The sequence below is a fragment of the Cebus imitator genome, unplaced genomic scaffold (genome assembly GCF_001604975.1).
Source record: "Cebus imitator isolate Cc_AM_T3 unplaced genomic scaffold, Cebus_imitator-1.0 Scaffold80, whole genome shotgun sequence".
Classification (NCBI taxonomy): Eukaryota; Metazoa; Chordata; class Mammalia; order Primates; family Cebidae; genus Cebus; species Cebus imitator.
The window spans coordinates 504,628-522,938 of NW_016107395.1; the positions used below are offsets into that span (position 1 = coordinate 504,628).

Sequence of the window (18,311 nt, forward strand, 5' to 3'; positions counted from 1 at the left end):
TCACCGTAACCTCTGACTCCGTGGTTCAAGCGATTCTCCTGTCTCAGCCTCCCGAGTAGCTGGGATTACAGGCACACACCGCCACACCCAGCTAGGCTTACTAATGCTCTAAGTCCAAATTTTTTCCCAACTTTGTCTTTTAGCAGATGCCCACATGTCCTTCTCTATTCCAAATCCCCTCTTCAAGGTCTTACTCTTCAGAAAAGATTCTGTTACAACCTTGGAGAAGAATAAGACCTCTTACATAAGATTCAGAGGAAGTCTTGTAGCTTTTTAAATGGGTAAACTATAATTTTTTTTTCTGTTTCCATTGAGCTATTTCTTTATAGGTCTCTACCACATAAATTTTAACTGGAATTTGATCTTTTCAAATCTTACAGGTTGGAAATGAGTGCACAAGTTTAGGTTTTTATAGCAAAGATGAGGACACTATTTCTTTGGAGAATCAATCTAGCAAGTAGTTTGATCTAAATTCAGTTTTACTTCTTTTTATTGCACTAAAAAGAAATGGAGAGGATTAAAAAAAACTTTCCAAGCTGGTAAAATTATATTTTTCAGTAAAAATTTTATTCTTGAGCAGTTTATGTTTTTCCCCAAATTTTTATTTAAATATAATCAAAACTTCTGAGATATAATGTATGCCCCAAATAATTGGTCTCTAAGAAACATTAAGGCTATTATAATATAGTTAGTAAAATGAGAAAATATATTTTCACATCTTATTATTTTTTATCATACTTTTAAAAAATGCATTGGAAAAACTGCACTGGATAATGAGTAGAAATGATCACATTCTAAGTTTATGAGTCATGAGAAGGAGATTGGAAGTCACAGATGTTGAGGATGGAGAGATTGAGCCAGTAGAACTTGAGTTTTAGGAGTTAATTCCTGTAGAAACCAAAGCCAGCTTTGGCAGTCTTAAGTAGATTTGCTGGAAGAAGCTGTCACACTTCTACTTTTATGGATTTATTTTGTGCCTAAGAAGCCGACTGTAAATGGGTAAAAGATACTCTTTACGGTGTTCAGTTTCTACTCCCTGCATTATTTTATGTAGAAATCCCCCTGGTCTCCCCTCTGTGACTGAAGCTAATAGAAGGAAAATAACAAAAGTCAAATACCTTTATTCTGATCCTTAACTCTTCTAGAGTACTTGAAAATATTCATATTATGTCACTCTTGATTAGATGGCCATAGTAGCCAGAAACAACCTCTTATCCCTACTCTCATATATGAAGATCTTCAAGAAATGCAGAAATTAAATATGTCTCTTTTACATATTTTCCCCCAGATTTTGGTTCAGCAGAAGGAAAAAACTGTAAATCCTCAGGTTGGAAATTTTTATTTTCTTCATCAAGACATAAATGCAAGGAAATGGAAGATGCTTTTAAATCTGATTCAGGTAAATGAAAAGAGCAATTTGCATTGCAAGCTTAACCTCTTTTTAAAATTTTATTTTAAGTTCAGGGGTACATGTGAAGTTATATAGGTAGATTTGTGTCATGGGGCTTTTTTGTACAGATTATTTTGTCACCCAGGCATTAAGCTTAGTACTCATTAGCTATTTTTGCTGATCTTTTCCTCCTCCCACTCTCCACTCTCCAAAAAGCCCCAGTGTGTGTTGTTCTCCTCCCTATTTCCATATGTTATCATCATTTAGCTCCTGCATATATGTCAAAACATGCAATGTTTAGTTTTCTTTTCCCGTGTCAGTTTGCTAGGGATAATGGCTTCCAGCTCCATTCATGTCACTGCAAAGGACATGATCTTATTCTTTTTTATGGCTCCATATTATTCTATGGTGTATATGCACTAGATTTTGTTTATCCAGTCTATCATTGATGGGCATTTTGTTTGATTCCATGTCTTTGCTATTGTGAATAATTACAAGCTTAACCTCTACTCCACTCTTCTGTGGTTCATTCTTGATCTCTAAGGGCTTTCGAGGCTTTAACAGGTGTTCTACTCTGTGTTTTTAAAAATCTATTTGGTAATTTTTTTGCCTCTGATCTCTCTTTCATATGTTGTGGTACTGAGATATCACACAGACTAGGGAGTTCACTAGGTTATATCCTCTGTATTATAAATATGTAATCAGTGTACAGCAGATTCCTCCCTTGTGATGATTGGCAAACAAGCCTAGACAAGTGTCAATATCAAGAGAAGATTCAGTTTCACCTGCTGACATGAATACTCTATGGAGGTCAGGTTTTTGGTTCATGGTGGTTGGCAGTGGAGATGGGGGGAAGGTGGTGTGTTAGTCTTCAGGTGATTGAAGAAGGACTGAAAGGGTAAACTGATCTAGACTATGAAGGTACCATGTTAAGGAGTTTGGATTTTATTCTGATGGCTAGAGGATGCCATTAATAGATTTAACACATGAAGTGATTAAATAAAAGATTACCTAAGTAAAGTTGTAGAGAATAAAGAAGAATGGAGAAGGAAAAATTTGGGAGCATAAAAAAACAAGAGATGGAAAGTAAGGGAGGAGAGAGGTCAACAGAGTGAAATACTACACAGAAATCAAGTAAGATAAGGACCGAAAAATGTTCATTGGATTTGGTGATTAAGACTTGGTTGCTGCTTTTGAGAAGTGTCTGTTCATGCCTTTTGTCCATTTTTAGTGGGGTTATTTATTTTTTTACTTGGTAAGTTGTTTAAGTTCCTTATAGATTCTGAGTATTAGACTTTTATCAGATGCATAGTTTGCAAATATTTTTTCCCATTCTGTAGGTTGTCTGTTGCACATTGATAGTTTCCTTTGTTGTGCAGAAGCAGAAACAGGAAACCAAATAGTGCATGTTTTTACTTTTAAGTGGGAGTTGAACATTGGGTACTCATGGTTACAAAAATGGCAACAATAGTCACTGAGGACTGCTAAGGAGGGGAGGAAGAGAGAGGTCAAGGGTTGAAAAACGATTCAGTACTATAGTCACTACCTGGGCGTTGGCATCAATCATACTCCAAACCTCAGTATCACATAATACAGCCAGGTAACAAACCTGAACATGCACCTCATTAATCTAGAATAAAGGTTTTTTAAAAAAAGTTGCTGTTAAAGGAAAAGATTCCATAGTATGGTAGGGATGGAAGTGAGACTGCAGTGCAGTACTATTATAGAGTTCATAATTAAAATCATTATTTACTTTCACCTGCAAAGAAAATGAAAAATGTTGCTATGACTAAATTAAGGCTTGGAGATACCTAAGATACTTTTGTCATGGATCCTTTATCATGGATGCTTTCTTCATGCAATCTTCCCAAAGAGAAAAGCTCTTCAGTTGCACAAAGCAACTGCGACTCTCGTTAAGACAAGGCCTGTTTGATTGCAAGGGAAGAGGCCATATTCGTGAGGCCATAGACTGAGCAGTATCAGAGCCGAAATCCTCTTGGGGTAATGGCACAGGTGAACACCGACCCATGTGTCATGGTTCTCAGTGAAGATGCAGGGATTCTTGGGATATTGGTAGATGAATACAAGAAGGAGGGAGATGAGTAGAAAAACCAGGTTTAGGTACTCATTCACTTTCTTCATTAATCCACTATTTATGGAGTCTGTGGTATGTGCCAGGAATTGTTTTAGACACTCAAGATATAGCCGTGAATATGCCAGAGAAAGTGCTTGTCTTCATATAGTTGACATATCCGAGGAGGAAAAGGTTTTGAATGAAGTGGAAAAATAATAATCTGAACATAGAAATGAAAGTAAAAACTTTGAGAAAATGTTGACATCAGTTCTCAGATGATCTGGCAGTTGGAAGCTGCTTACCAATTTTATTTTATTTCATAGTTAACAAACACAGAGCACCTACTATGTGCCAGCACAATTTTAAGTGATTTACAAAAATTAACCAACATACTCTTCCTACCTTAGTGTTAAGTATTATTCACATTTTGGGGACACTAAGGCCCAGAAATGTTGACCAAGATTATAGAATAAGAATTAGATATGAAATGCAAATGCATAAAATCTGGCTTCACAGTCTGGAGTCTTCACTGTTGCACTGGGCTGCTTTTTCTAGGAAAAAAGTTAGCTGGAATAGAGAGCTCACTGGGGTATGGAAAGGAAGGCTAAAACCTTAAACATAAATTAGTGGATTTCTTCGAACCTGTAATTCTTAAGTTACAGGTGTGCTGGGTAAGGCAGTGATTCCCAAACGTTAGTATGCATGAGGATTACCTGGGGGATCCTCTTAAAATGCTGATTCCAAAGGTTGTTCATTCTCTCAGATATTCTCTTGTAGGTCTTGGTGGGGACTAAGAAGTCTATGTTCCCCTCAGATGATTGTGATTCAGTAATACAGGGACGAGACTTTGTGATACACTGAATTAAAAAGGGTGACTATCTGTATATTTAAAACACAGCTAGCAATGAAGATGAGGAAACATCAGGTAATTTGCTAAAATTATCAGGATTTACAGGCACAGAAAGTCAAATATTGCATGTTTTTATATATGAGAGCTGAAAAAGTTGATCTCATGGAGATAGAGTAGAATGATAATTATCGGAGGCTGGTGGGCGGTCAATGAAGAGAGGCTGCTTAATGGGTATAAACATATAGTTCAGTAAAAGGAATAAATTCGACCAGGTGCGGTGGCTCATGCCTATAATCCCAGCACTTTGAGAGACTGAGGTGGGTGGATCATGAGGTCAAGAGATTGAGACCCTCCTGGCCAACATGGTGAAACCCCGTCTCTATTATAATTACAGAAATTAGCTCGGTGTGGTGGCCCACGCCTGTAGTCCCAGCTGCTCAGGAGGCTGAGGCAGGAGAATCTCTTGAACCTGGGAGGCAGAGGTTGCAGTGAGCCGAGATTGTGCCACTGCACTCCAGCCTGGCAACTGAGTGAGACTCCGTCTCAAAAAAAAGAGAAAAAAAAAAAGAATAAATTCTAGTGTTTGATCATAGTCAGGTGGCTAGAGTTAACAAAATTTATTGTACATTTTCAAATAGAAGATTTGAAATGTTCCCAACACAAATGATACGGTCATGGATATCCTAAATACCCTGATTTGATCATTACAGATTCTATGCATGTAACAAAATATCACATGCATCCCATAAATATGTACCATTATTGTGTATAAATAAAAGATAAAAAAGCAAAAAAACCCCACACTATCAGGCTTTAATGATTTCTGAATATGAGTACAATATGCTCATTTTATGAAATTGCAAAATTTGGACAGTTACAAGGAAATGAAAACCACTCAAAATCCGATCAGCAAAGTTGGAAAATTCTTGTCATGACCTGTGTAAAAACCATTACAAATAGAGATAAAGTATTTCTAAAATTATGAGGCACATAAATAGAAAAAAGAATTCAATTAGCATTTCATACTTTTCAGAACTTGTTTCATGTGTTAAGTAATGGATTCCTGTTAATTAACAGCTTATTTTATTCATTATTATACCAGCTGCAAGAACCTGTTTTCCCTCCAATATTTTATTATGAAAAATTTAAAACATATAGATAAGAACATAGTAATAAATATCGATATGCCAATTTCCTATGTACAATTATTATTTTGTAATTTTACTAAATATATGTACATATAATATTTATAATATTGACTGATTCTTTTAAGTACTATGTATTTAAAGTATTTTATTTGCTGAACTATTTATTTGGAAGTAAGTTTCAGATATCATAATACTTCATCCCTAAATATATGCATGTATCATCTAAGAAGAACATTGTCTTGCATAATGTGATACTCTATTACACTAAAAATATAAAGAACATGAGCAATAATTCCCTAATATCATCTACTGTCAGGCAAGAGTCTTTTTCTTTTTTAAAAATATACCTTAGCATTGGCTGGGTGCAGTGGCTCACGCCTGTAATTCCAACACTTTGGGAGGCTGAGGCGGGCAGATGACTTGTGGCCAGGAGTTCGAGACCAGCCTGTCCAACATGGTGAAACTCCATTTTTACTAAAAATATAAAAACTAGCTGGGTGTGGTGGCGTATACCTGTAGTCTCAGCTACTCAGGAGGCTGAGGCATGAGAATCGCTTGAACCCCGGAGGCGGAGATTGCAGTGAGCATGTCACTGCACTCCAGCCTGGGCGACAGAGTGAGACTGTCTTAAAAAAAAAAGAAAACCATCAAAAAACAAAATACATATACCTTAGTTTTTAGAGCAGTTTTATGTTCACAGCACAACTGAGTGCAAAGTACAGAGAGTTCTTGTATATCCCCTGCTCCTATACAGGTAAAACCTTCCCCACGATCAACACTCCTTATCAGAGTAGAGTATTGGTTAGAATGGATGAATCTATGTTGACACATTGTCATCCAAAGTCCATAATTTACATTAGGGTTCACTCTTGGTGTTGAACATTTAATGACTTTTGTCATTAAATATATAATGTATATATTTGTATAATTTATACAAATATGTAATGACATGTGCCCATCATTGTAGTATTATATAGAACAGTGTCACTGCCCTAAATATCATTTGGGTTATTCCTATTCACCCCTCCCTTCTTCCTGACCACAACTTATCTTTTGACTGTTTACATAGTTTGGCTTTTTCCAGGATGTCATGCAGTTTGATAGATTATTTTTTAATGCTTGATAGATTTTTCACTTTTCATTTGTTTTCTTCTATATAGGAACCGGCGGCAATGTGATGCGAGGAGACCCCTTTGTCAGAGGGGGAGCTGTGGGCTTTGTATCCGGCCTTAGTTACCTAGAGCTAGACAACCCTGCTGGAAACAAAAGACGATATTCTTCCTGGGCAGAATCTGTGACTAATCTTCCTCAAGTCATAAAACAAAAGGTATGTGAGGCTTTGTTTAATGCTATAGGGAAGCAGTCATGTTTATTTGCATGAGGAAAATGAAGGTGGTTAAATCAAGAGGCTAAATAAATACATGGCTGTAATTAGCATTTCTGTGTCCCAATTATATTTTGTAGAGTAAAATGAATGCACACATAATAAGAAGCAGAAGGTGTGTTATATTTGTATTTTAGTGGCAAACATTAAATGTCTTGCAACTTCCAAGATAAATTAATGACAAAATTTGCATGTTTAACTTTTTTTTTTTTTTTTTGAGACGGAGTTTCGCTCTCGTTACCCAGGCTGGAGTGCAATGGCGCGGTCTCGACTCACCGCAACCTCCGCCTCCTGGGTTCAGGCAATTCTCCTGCCTCAGCCTCCTGAGTAGCTGAGATTACAGGCACGTGCCACCATGCCCAGCTGATTTTTTGTATTTTTAGTAGAGGCAGAGTTTCACCATGTTGACCAGGATGGTCTTGATCTCTTGACCTTGTGATCCACCCGCCTCGGCCTCCCAAAGTGCTGGGATTACAGGCGTGAGCCACTGCGCCCGGCCATGTTTAACTTTTGATCTGTTTGATTATGTTTTCCTTCGTCCCTAAGTCAGAGGAGTTACAGATTCTTGCAAGGGGAAGGCATGTAGGTTTGCCTTCTGTTACGTTCCCATCACCTTTCTTTGTGTAGCTGTGCCTTGTGGGCTCCTGAAATCATGCAAATCAGGATAGTACCAAGTTGGCTGGCAGAATTTTTTAAAGATGTTTTATTGTTATCATCAGTTCTTTTATACGCAACATATGTGTTTCTAAAAATCACTGGGCTACGCAAAATTGCACAGTAAAGGGCTCATGGAAAAAAAATCAGGTTAGAGACACAGCACTCAAATTTATCATCTGTTACACTGATATGAAAAAGATAGGTGCCAATAAAAATAGCCACATGGCTTTATGCATGTTAAATTATTTAAAAATGTGGCTGGATGCAGTGGCTCACGCCTATAATTCCAGCACTTTGGGAGGCTGAAGTGGGCGGATCACGATGTCAGGAGTTCGAGACCAGCCTGACCAACGTGGTGAAACCCCGTCTCTACTGAAAATATAAAAATTAGCTGGGCCTGGTGGTGCGCCTGTAATCCCAGCTACTCAGGAGGCTGAGGCAGGAGAACCACTTGAACCCAGGAGGTGGAGGTTGTGGTGAGCTGAGATCGCGCCCCTGCCCTCCAGCCTGGGCGACAGAATGAGACTCCATCTGAAAAAAAACTGTATCTGTAGTACAATAATTGTGGCGAATTACCTAGAAAAAGACCGCAAGCTTTCTAGGTGCTGGAAGGGTTAGGGCTTGTAAGTTACTGTGAAGTAGTAGAAGGACAGCAGTTAGAAACCTGCCAGACATTTGTAATAGTGGATATGGATAGATATAGTTTATAATGCAGGAAATGAACTGACATAGATGCTGAGGGGTGTGTGAATGTGTGTGCATGTGTGTGTGTGTGCATGCACATGCATACACGTGAGTTTTGTATATTCCTATATGGCTTGTTTCAGGTGTGTGAAGCTTTTTGTGTTGATCCTGTGTTTCATGTGGACAAAATTGTACCTAAGAAAACCCCATGCTCAAAATTTTCCCATTATATCAATCTCAATGGAATAAATTCACCTTTTCAAAGCAAATATTATAGCAGAACTGATTCTATAATCCATTCCCTGCATGAAAGTCAAACGATGTCCCAGGCAAAGCCTGATTTTCAGAGATACATTTTATAAACACAAAAATTGCAATAGGTCCTCAAGTCCCCTCCTAACACCATACAGTACCCATTGGCTTCCAAATACAAATGAGGGAGGGAGGGTGAGTTTTTCCTAGAAAGTCTTATCTGAAAGGACCATCTATTAATATTCAAAATGGCCTGTATGCATTGTCAGCATCCCATACAAATCTTTAGAAATGCTAAATTATTGGTTAGAGAAAAGCAGACATTCTTCAACAGTCTCTATGCACTTTTGCACACAGGATTGTAAATTATCATAGTTGTGCTAACTTTTTAGCAGGGCAAAAAAGGAACAGAGAAAGGAAAGGCACTATGCAGGTACAGGTATATGGCAATGCAAAGCCATCGTGTTCAGAAGAGCTCGGGCTCTCAGGAACCAATGGTGCATATCTCTTCCCACTTCAGGCATCGTGGTGGCAGCCTGAATTGGATATGGTGAGAGTAGCTACACTGCAGAAACTGACAAATGCTAGAAAACAGAGATGTTTTTGTTCCTGAGAGAGCAGACTGTTAAAGTTGAGTCAGTACATCTGTGATTTCAAAGTTGCTTTTCTTCTGAAATATCCAACACAAAGTAATAATGTTTACCTGTTTTAAATTTCTCCATGAGGAAAGAATCCATAATTTCCACTAAGAGACATGTTAAATCTCTCAGTCAGGAAATTTAATTCTAAATTTAATTTCACTTGCTTCTTTGCTGTAATTGAAGTACATTTACTCTTCTTCTGTCTTCAATAGGGATGGTAATGTATTATCTTCAAAGTAATCTTCATTAACTAGAAAATGAATGTCTTTTTTTTTTAATTTTATGCATGCACAAAAAATATAAAAAAATTCTTCCACTATCTGATCCTAGTTTTCCCTAAATTTGTCTTGATTTTGTTGCAAGGAGAGTGCACTGTTTTCTTTTGTATTTGAATAACAAACAATTGTAACAAACTTACCCGTGGCTTTTGATGTTGTTTTAATGAGAGTTGACCCTAAACATGAAAAGCAAAATATTCTTGCCTAAATCCCTGATTACACACTATGATGTCTTTATCTCTATAGCTGACACCTTTATATGAACTGGTAAAGGAAGTACCTTGTGCCTCTGTGAAAAAACTATACCTGAAACGGGCTCTTGAAGAGTATCTGGATGAATTTGACCCCTGTCATTGCCAGCCTTGTCAAAATGGTGGCTTGGCCACCGTTGAGGGGACCCATTGTGTGTGCCATTGCAAACCATACACATTTGGTGCAGCATGTGAGAAAGGAGTCCTCGTAGGGAATCAAGCAGGTCAGTGGGGTGAATTTTCTCTAGTCACCCTGTACACATTGAAAGGGAATTACCCTGTCTGTCTGCTCCTTGAGATGCTTCTTTGTGTATGGAGAGATGAAGTCTCATATGAATTTAGAATCTTCCCTCCCTTCCCCACTTTCAGGTTGTAGCTACTAAGGTTAAGGCTGTTTGCTGTTATCTCTATTTATCCATCTGAACTAACAGCCCCACTGTGCCCTCCACTCCTCATTCTCTATTAGAATAGAGTTATGATTGAAACACCTTCCATCCTCTGTAATTATCTCAGTAAGATTCTGCTGTATCAAAGGTCTATGGAACTTGTGTGTTTGCATTGCCTAAACTTTCTGATGGCATGCTCTTTGAAATGTTGGTGTTTCTATTCTGTATGATGTATGGTGTTTCTATTCTATCAATCACTCACAAATATTTATTGAACATCTGCTGTGTGCTCTACAGTGTGTATGATGCTTCAAGCACTTAGTACAGGGCTATGTGAAATTGACTTTATGAGTAGTCAAAGTATGACCACAGTCTGTATACTTTTGCTTCTGTGTTTATTTACATGTCTGTCTCTTTTAGAAAGCTCATTACTGAATCTCGGGCTGTTTGATTCCTTTCTTTATTCCCAGAGCTTGACAAAGGCTTGATTCATAGAAGTCACTAAATAAATGATAAATGAATAAATATAAAACTAAACTATAGATGCTTATAGACAAGCATTATGAAGGCATCCTTATTCCCAAATGTTTCTCCAAGTGGCCTGTTCTGGTAAATTAAAATTCTACCAGTGTGATTCATTCCTTTGTGGCTTGGATTTCCCCTTATCCATTAAAGTGGAAGCACCCCCTCCTGCTGTCTAAATAGAATGGTAACAAACTTCCTGCCCACCTGCATTCACTGTTGTGAGAAGTAAATAAATGATACAATGTACATGAAAGTGCTTTGAAACAGTTGTAAAATAATCAACAAATTAAAGATATTGTTGCAAGAGGTTCACTAATGCAACTGTAACATGGACATTGCTAGTCTGTGTGCAGAACCATTCTGAGCATTGTAGAAAACCTCAATGAAGAGTGAAGGTAATCGATATCTAGAATGATCTCTTCCTCCAGTTAACTTGTTAGCAGGAAGCACAGCACTAAGCTCCCAATTCCTCCTCTTTAAGAACTTATTGGACAACCTCTTTTTTCATCTTGTAGGAGGGGTTGATGGAGGTTGGAGTTGCTGGTCCTCTTGGAACCCCTGTGTTCAAGGGAAGAAAACAAGAAGTCGAGAATGCAATAACCCACCTCCCAGTGGGGGTGGGAGATCCTGCATTGGAGAAACAACAGAAAGCACGCAATGTGAAGATGAGGAGCTGGAGCACTTGAGGTAATGGAGTCCCGACCCCTGGCAGTTGCATAGAATACAGTGCCCTCTGCAGTTAGTGTGGAACACACGATTGCTGCTGTCAAGAGATTTAGAAGCTAAGTGGCTGCTTTTCCAGGGACTGCTTTGTCCCGTAGTACCAGGGAGAGTTGAAGGAGCCTGCTCTGTGTGCTTCAGGTTTTCCTGACACAAGTGTGACAAAAGGCTGGGTAATTGGGAGTAGTACACCTGGGTGGATATGATTATCCGTTTTTGCCACCTACAGGCTGTGTGACCTTGGGCAAGTTACTGGCCGCGTCTCTAAAATTAGAATGATAATAGTAGGTATACTGATAATAAGATTATCTGTTTATTGTTATTTTCAGAATTAAAGTGATTACTAAGCATTCAGTAAAGATTGTATTACTTTTCAGATATACCATTCTTACTCATTTATCTTTTGGATTAAGCATAGAGCCAGATTCTTGAGATGGGGAATATCTTGGCAGGTGAACCCAGTAGCCTGGCACTAACTTCCCATTTGTCAGGACCCTGCAAAAGCCATCTCAAAAATGCTCAATTGATGAATCATACCACTGGGTCAGAATTCTTTATGCCACACACTGTTTTACATTGTCCTTAGTAATTTTTGCTAACTGCAGTTGGCAAAATGTTCTAGCAAGATAATTTAAAGGTCATGTGAGTTGAAGAAAGAGATGAGGTGCTTGGCTATCTGGTAGAAGCATAGGGAGGTGGGAAGCCTTAACTCTGTCTTTGGTGCCTTGTGACCTGGCGTTAATCAGTATCTCTTGACTGAGGAAGTTGGCAAGCGTATGAATGCTAGTGGGCAGAGGGTGCTGGCTGCTGTGCACGTTTCTGGGAGGATGAGGGTCTGGGAGGAGGTCTCTGCCTAAGAGGATGCGATTTTTCCTGTTTTTCAACATAAAGCTAGGAGGAGAGGTGCATCCTAAGAAAGGCATTGAAGAGATTTTCACTCTTGGTGCTCAGGGGAGGGGAGTGTCTTCCTCCTCGGTACAAATAGGAAAATTCAACTAGCCACAGTTTCCTCAAAGTGTGGCAAAATTATAAGGAACTCAGCTGAGAAGGAGGCAACACTCCCAGGCTGTTTGTACTGCTTTCTCTCAGGTTTTGTGTCTCTGGAGTGGAGGTAATATTGGTGTTATTTTGACCTTCGAGACAGTCTTGAAAACCATTGTTTAATGACAGATGACATCATTATCATAATTACAAGCTGCCCCAAAAGATGGTCATGGTGACGGTAAAGTGTCAGGATTGGCACTTGTGGGATGATATTAGGACTTCTGTTCTCCCATCTTCCTTTTAGGTTTAAGATCCTTACTCCAAGCCTTATTAAAACTTGCTTTCACCAAATAACATGCTATCAGTTATCCATGTTCAGAAAAAAACACTAAGACTTCCTATTCCCTCTATTGCCTTGTGAGAGGTAGAAGGTGTACAATTGTAGGAGCCTAATTGACTAGACGTAAATCCAGCTCTGGTATTTGTTAGTTATTATAATCTTGGACAAATTATTCAAATTTTCCCTGCCATTGTTTTTTCCATGTATCCCATGGTGTTGCTGTATGAATTGAGATAATGTATGTATGCAGAGCAACTGCCATGGTGCCTGACACATAGTAAATGCTTAGTAAAAGGTAGTTATAATTTTGTGTTACCTCTCTTGAGGTCACTAACTCTAATTACCATCTTCTTTTTTTTTTTTTTTTTTTTTTTTTTTTTTTTTTTTTTTTTTTTTTTTTTTTTTTTTTTTTTTTGAGATGGAGTCTCACTCTGTTACCCAGGCTGGAATGCTGTGACGCGATCTCAGCTCACTGCAGCCTCCGCCTCCGAAGCTCAAACGATTCTCCTGCCTCAGCCTCCTAAGTAGCTGGGATCGCAGGTGTTTTTGCCACCATGCCTGGCTAATTTTTGTATTTTTAGTAGAAATGGGGTTTCACCTTGTTGGCCAGGCTCGTCTTGGAACTCCTGACCTCAGGATGTTTGCCCGCCTTTGTCTCCCGAAGTGCTGGGATTTCAGGCGTGAGCTGTCGCGCCTTGCCCAATTATCTTATTTTCAATACGGAGTTAATCCTGTGTTAAATGAATTTCAGAACCAAACAGAAGGAAAACTAGGTTCTGAAACAGGTGACCTCTAGAAACAGAAAGTAGTGTGTTGGCCTAAGACTTCCTTTTTTTTCATTCTGTTTGCTTTTCATGCTACTGACCTAGCAGCTGTTTAAATCACTGTCTTTTGGTAGCTTGAGTTTGTGTTTGAGTTTTCTACCACAGGATGTAAGCAGATATTTGGTTCTAAGAATGACAAAGATATCACAGCAATGTACTTATATGAATGGAGTTCCTCCAGATACAAAGGAGAAATCCAATGTAATGCAAAATAATTGTTATACTGTGCAAATCAATCATATTAATTACATGTGTTTTTCTTTTCCTTTCAGAATGCTTGAACCACATTGCTTTCCTTTGTCTTTGGTTCCAACGGAATTCTGTCCATCCCCTCCTGCCTTGAAAGATGGATTCGTTCAAGTTGGTTATGAAAGCTTTTTTTTTTTCCCTTTGTAATTCTCCAACTTCTATCTCTCTACTGAGCCCTCAATCCATTTTTTTCTTCCATGGTGAAGCCATGCTAAAAATATTTTATATGTGCATTTTAGTTTTAGTGGTAAGGGTTTTAGTATGTGACTTTTTTTCCTTGGCCCAAGGTGATTTGAATTCTGTAAGATACAGTGTGTCTTCTGTGGTGTGGGAAATCAGTGCTGCCGCCCAGTGACTCAGAAACGTAATCATGCCAGAGGGCTACTGAACTTTGCCACCCTAAACACCAAACCGCGAATCTGCAAGCTTGCTCTTTAACTTAGAGAACTTCTCTTATTTTTGCCATGGAGAGAAGTCTTTTTTTATTCCTCATAAGTGTAGTCCCTGAGATGAAGTGTTAGGTTTATTCCAGAAGTCAATAAGACAGTTAGCAGTGGCTAGTGAGATATGGATCATGTTACTTTGAGCAATTGAACTTTCCTATTCAGGAAAGAAGAGTAGTCACCTGCTTTTTGTCACTCTGGGAACTGTTGTTGTTCTTGGTTTTGGGGGTATTTTAATTAGTGCTGCTCTCAGCCGTTGTGACGAGGCTTTGACCTGCAGCCCCAGTGGTGCGTCTTCATGGCTCACACAGGATGCTATTCATGAGGGCTTGCTCCCTGTTGCCTGCCCTGCTTTCCTCATGTGAGGTTGTGCTTTTCAAATCTCAGGCCTTTGAACATGAGTTCACTGAAAATTTACTGAGGTTTCCCCAAACGTAAATGTAGGCACTATTGGGAGATGAAAGTTGTGTGTTCTCGTGTGTGTGTGTGTGTGTGTGTGTGTGTGAGAGAGAGAGAGAGAGAGAGAGAGACAGAGAGACAGAGAGACAGAGAGACAGAGAGAGATAGAGAATGAACCTAACATCTCTAATACCCATTCTGTCCTACCAGAGTTACCATAATTCATGGAGTTCCTGAATGGAACAGACGCTCAGAGAAACAGGCCAAGCAAACTCATGCACGTTAGCAAACCATGAAGCTGCTGTCCACCACTCTATTGTGTGTGGTGTCCTTTTAGGAGCCAGGAGTCCCAAACATTGCTCTATGGACTGGCTGTATCCCAATTACTCAGGGAACTGAGATTGCTGTTTCTCCCTTGTCCTCTACATTTTCTGATTTGATAAGTTGGGAGTACAGCCTGAGAGTTTATTTTTTAATGTCTACAAGTGATTATGATATACAGCCACAATTGTGCCCTGTTGAATCAGACTTCCTCATATAAAAGTTTTTTTTGTTTTTTTTTTTTTGCATGGTAGAGGAAGGAATAGGATCATGAATCAAAACAGAACATGTGCCTCTCCCCATTTCCCTCAAACCTCAGCATCAACCTGGGCCCTCTGTTTCCTACCAACTTCCATGATAGAGCCAGATCGGGCCAGGACGTGCAGCACGACAATGGGAAGGAGATACCAGGAAATCTTGTTCTGATCCCTAGAGCAGAGCTGGTTTAGGCATCAGCTCTAAGCCCTTTCCCAAGCATGAGTTTTTTCACCATCCCCTTGGGTGGAAGAGAATGAGAACAGTAAGGAAAGGAACCAAGAGAGACCCCGAATGAGTGTGATTACCCCTCATCCACCCACAGGCTCAGACTTCAAATTCCTCCTTTCTTCACCATGAAAGCTCACTTCCCGGCATTACAGGCTAATGAAACTTTCCTCAATCTGACCCACCCCAGCAGCATTCCATATATACAGCGTGGAGTGGGAGGGTAGGATGGGGGAAGATCAACATTATGCTTCCCCTAAAAGTTATCAGCGAGCATAACTTAAACTTTCATGAGCAGACTGATTGGATTGGAAAATTTCTGACTGTTCATGCTGCCATTTTGTAGGCAGTATTGCCAATGAACAGCTCATACATTGTTTTTGTTGTTGTTGTTGTTTGTTTTGTTTTTGAGAGAGAGAGAGTCTTGCTTTGTCGCCCAGACTGGAGTGCAGTGGCGCTATTTTGGCTCACTGCAACCTCTGCTCCCCGTGTTCAAGCTATTCTTGTGTCTCAGCCTCCTGAGTAGTTGGGGCTACAGGCATGCGCCACCACGCCTAGCTAATTTTTGTATTTTTAGCAGAGACAGGGTTTTGCCATGTTGGCCAGGCTGGTCTTGAACTTCTGACCTCAGGTGATCCACCTATCTCAACTTCCCAAAGTGTTGGGATTACAGGCGTGAGCCTCTGAGCCCAGCCCAGTAATACCTTAATATGAAGAGCTGACTGACAAAGATGTTCCCCAAATCTGATAAAGAACTGATTTTTCCTAAAAGGAAAATAAATTATTTGGACGGCGTAAAGTGATTTTAGTAGAATGCTTAGTATAGTACTTGGTATTTTGGGGGCAATCAATACGTAATAGGCAGTGGCAATAATAGTTCTATTTCAATTCATGGTGGTACTAGTGTTATTGACTATATAGGGGAAAATGTTTTTAGAGACACTTTTCTAAATCAGTTATTTAAATGTAGCTTGCCTGATGATGAAAAGAAAATGTGATTCATAGGCCAAATATATGTAAAGAAACCTTTTGTTCATGCAAAATAGACAAACTCTTTCCCTTTCCATCTTTTATTTTTGTTTAGGATGAAGGTACAACATTTCCTGTGGGGAAAAATGTACTGTACACTTGCAATGAAGGATACTCTCTTGTTGGAAACCCAGTGGCCAGATGTGGAGAAGATTTACGGTGGCTGGTTGGGGAAATGCATTGTCAGAGTGAGTGGTGTCAGCTGTAGTTTGTAATTTAAGACGAGAAAATAACATGGGAGAGAATGAACCAAGATAATTAACACTCACCACGTGGCCCATGTGTTGGCCTTTCTTTCCTGAAAGTCTGACACGATCCTGTTTAAGTTTTAGGAGCGACTTGAATAAGCCCACAGCCTTCTCTAGTTGGTAATGCTTCCATTCACTGAGGTCAATTTTATTATTTAAAACTTTCCGGTGCAAATTAAAATAGGCCAGGGAACTCTATTTAGATGAAGACCATTAGGACATTCTTCTTCTTCTTCTTCTTTTAAATTATAGTTTAAGTTCTGGGGTACATATGCAGACGTGCAGGTTTGTTACACAGGTATACATGTGCCATGGTGGTTTACTGCATTCATCACCCTGTCACCTACATTAGGTATTTCTCCTAATGCTATCCCTCCCCTATACCCCCACCCCCTGTCATCCCTCCCCTATCCCCTACCTCCTGACAGGCCCTGGTGTGTGATGTTCCCCACCCTGTGTCCATCTGTTCTCATTGTTCAACACCCACTTATGAGTGAGAACACGTGGTATTTGGTTTTCTGTTCTTGTGTCAATTTGCTGAGAATGATGGTTTCCAGCTTTATCTATGTCCCTGCAAAGGATATGAACTCACCCTTTTTTATGGTTGCATAGTATTCCATGGTGTATATTTTTCTTTATCCAGTCTATCATTGATGGGCATTTGGGCCGGTTCCAAGTCTTTGTTATTGTGAACAGTGCTGCAGTAAACATATGTGTGCATGTGTCTTTATAATAGAATGATTTATAATCCTTTGAGTATATACCCAGTAATGGGATTGCTGGGTCAAATGGTATTTCTAGTTCTTGGTCCTTGAGGAATTTCCACACTGTCTTCCAGAATGGTTGAACTAATTTATATACCCACCACCACCAACAACAGAAAAAGCTTTCCTGTTTCTCCACATCCTTTCCAACATCTGTTGTCTCAGGATATTCTTTAGAGCACAGTTACTCAGGATGTACTGCAATCAATCAACTTCCTTAAATGCTTTGCATCCTTTTCTGTTAGGATACAGCATCTGAATAAGAGCTTCTGCATGCAGTACCACCTGAAAACTACTCTGGTTTCTACCTCACTTGCAGTATAAGTTCAGCAAATAAATAGAGCTGTAGGGATATATTTTTCCTAAATCAGTTGCTCTATGCTATATGAGGAAAGCCCTAGTATACACACACACACACACACACACACACACACACACATACATATATTTCTCCCTTTGGGAATATACCTATTAGTGAAATTTCTGAGTAATTGGGTATTCATGCATTGGGGTACATCCTTTTAGATTTAGTGGAAGCTGCCAGGCTTCCAAGTGGTTGTTTTACATCTCTGCCATAATCTGAGAAGTCATTGCTTTATGTGCTTACTAACACTTGATATCATCAGCCATAATGGTGTATAGTGTGCATAGTGATATCCTGTTTATTTATTTTTTATTTTTATTTTTTATTTTGAGTCAGAGTCTCACTCTGTTGCCCAGGCTGAAGTGCAGTGGTGTGATCTCACCTTCCAGGTTCAAGTGATTCTTGTGCCTCAGCCTCCTGAGTATCTGGGACTACATGCATGTGCCACCACGACTGGCTAATTTTTTGCATTTTTAGTAGAGATAGGGTTTTGCTGGTCAGGCTGATCTTGAAGTCTTGAATTCAGGCAATCCAACTATCTTGGCCTCCTAGATGCTGGGATTATAGGCATAAGCCACCTTCCCTGGCCTATTTTTGTATTTTTTTTTCTAATGACTAATAAT

General features: G+C 39.3%; 1 protein-coding gene across 1 annotated transcript in view; it reads left to right on the forward strand.

The window, feature by feature from the left end:
* The window catches only part of C7 (complement C7), a 71,705-nt gene that overhangs the window by 36,586 nt on the left and 16,808 nt on the right, over positions 1–18,311 (forward strand). Inside the window, exons 9-14 of the mRNA XM_017533129.2 lie at positions 1,289–1,399; positions 6,623–6,789; positions 9,605–9,833; positions 11,036–11,207; positions 13,661–13,748; positions 16,368–16,500. Coding sequence (XP_017388618.1) covers positions 1,289–1,399; positions 6,623–6,789; positions 9,605–9,833; positions 11,036–11,207; positions 13,661–13,748; positions 16,368–16,500 — 900 coding nt within the window. The remainder of the gene's footprint in view (positions 1–1,288; positions 1,400–6,622; positions 6,790–9,604; positions 9,834–11,035; positions 11,208–13,660; positions 13,749–16,367; positions 16,501–18,311) is intronic.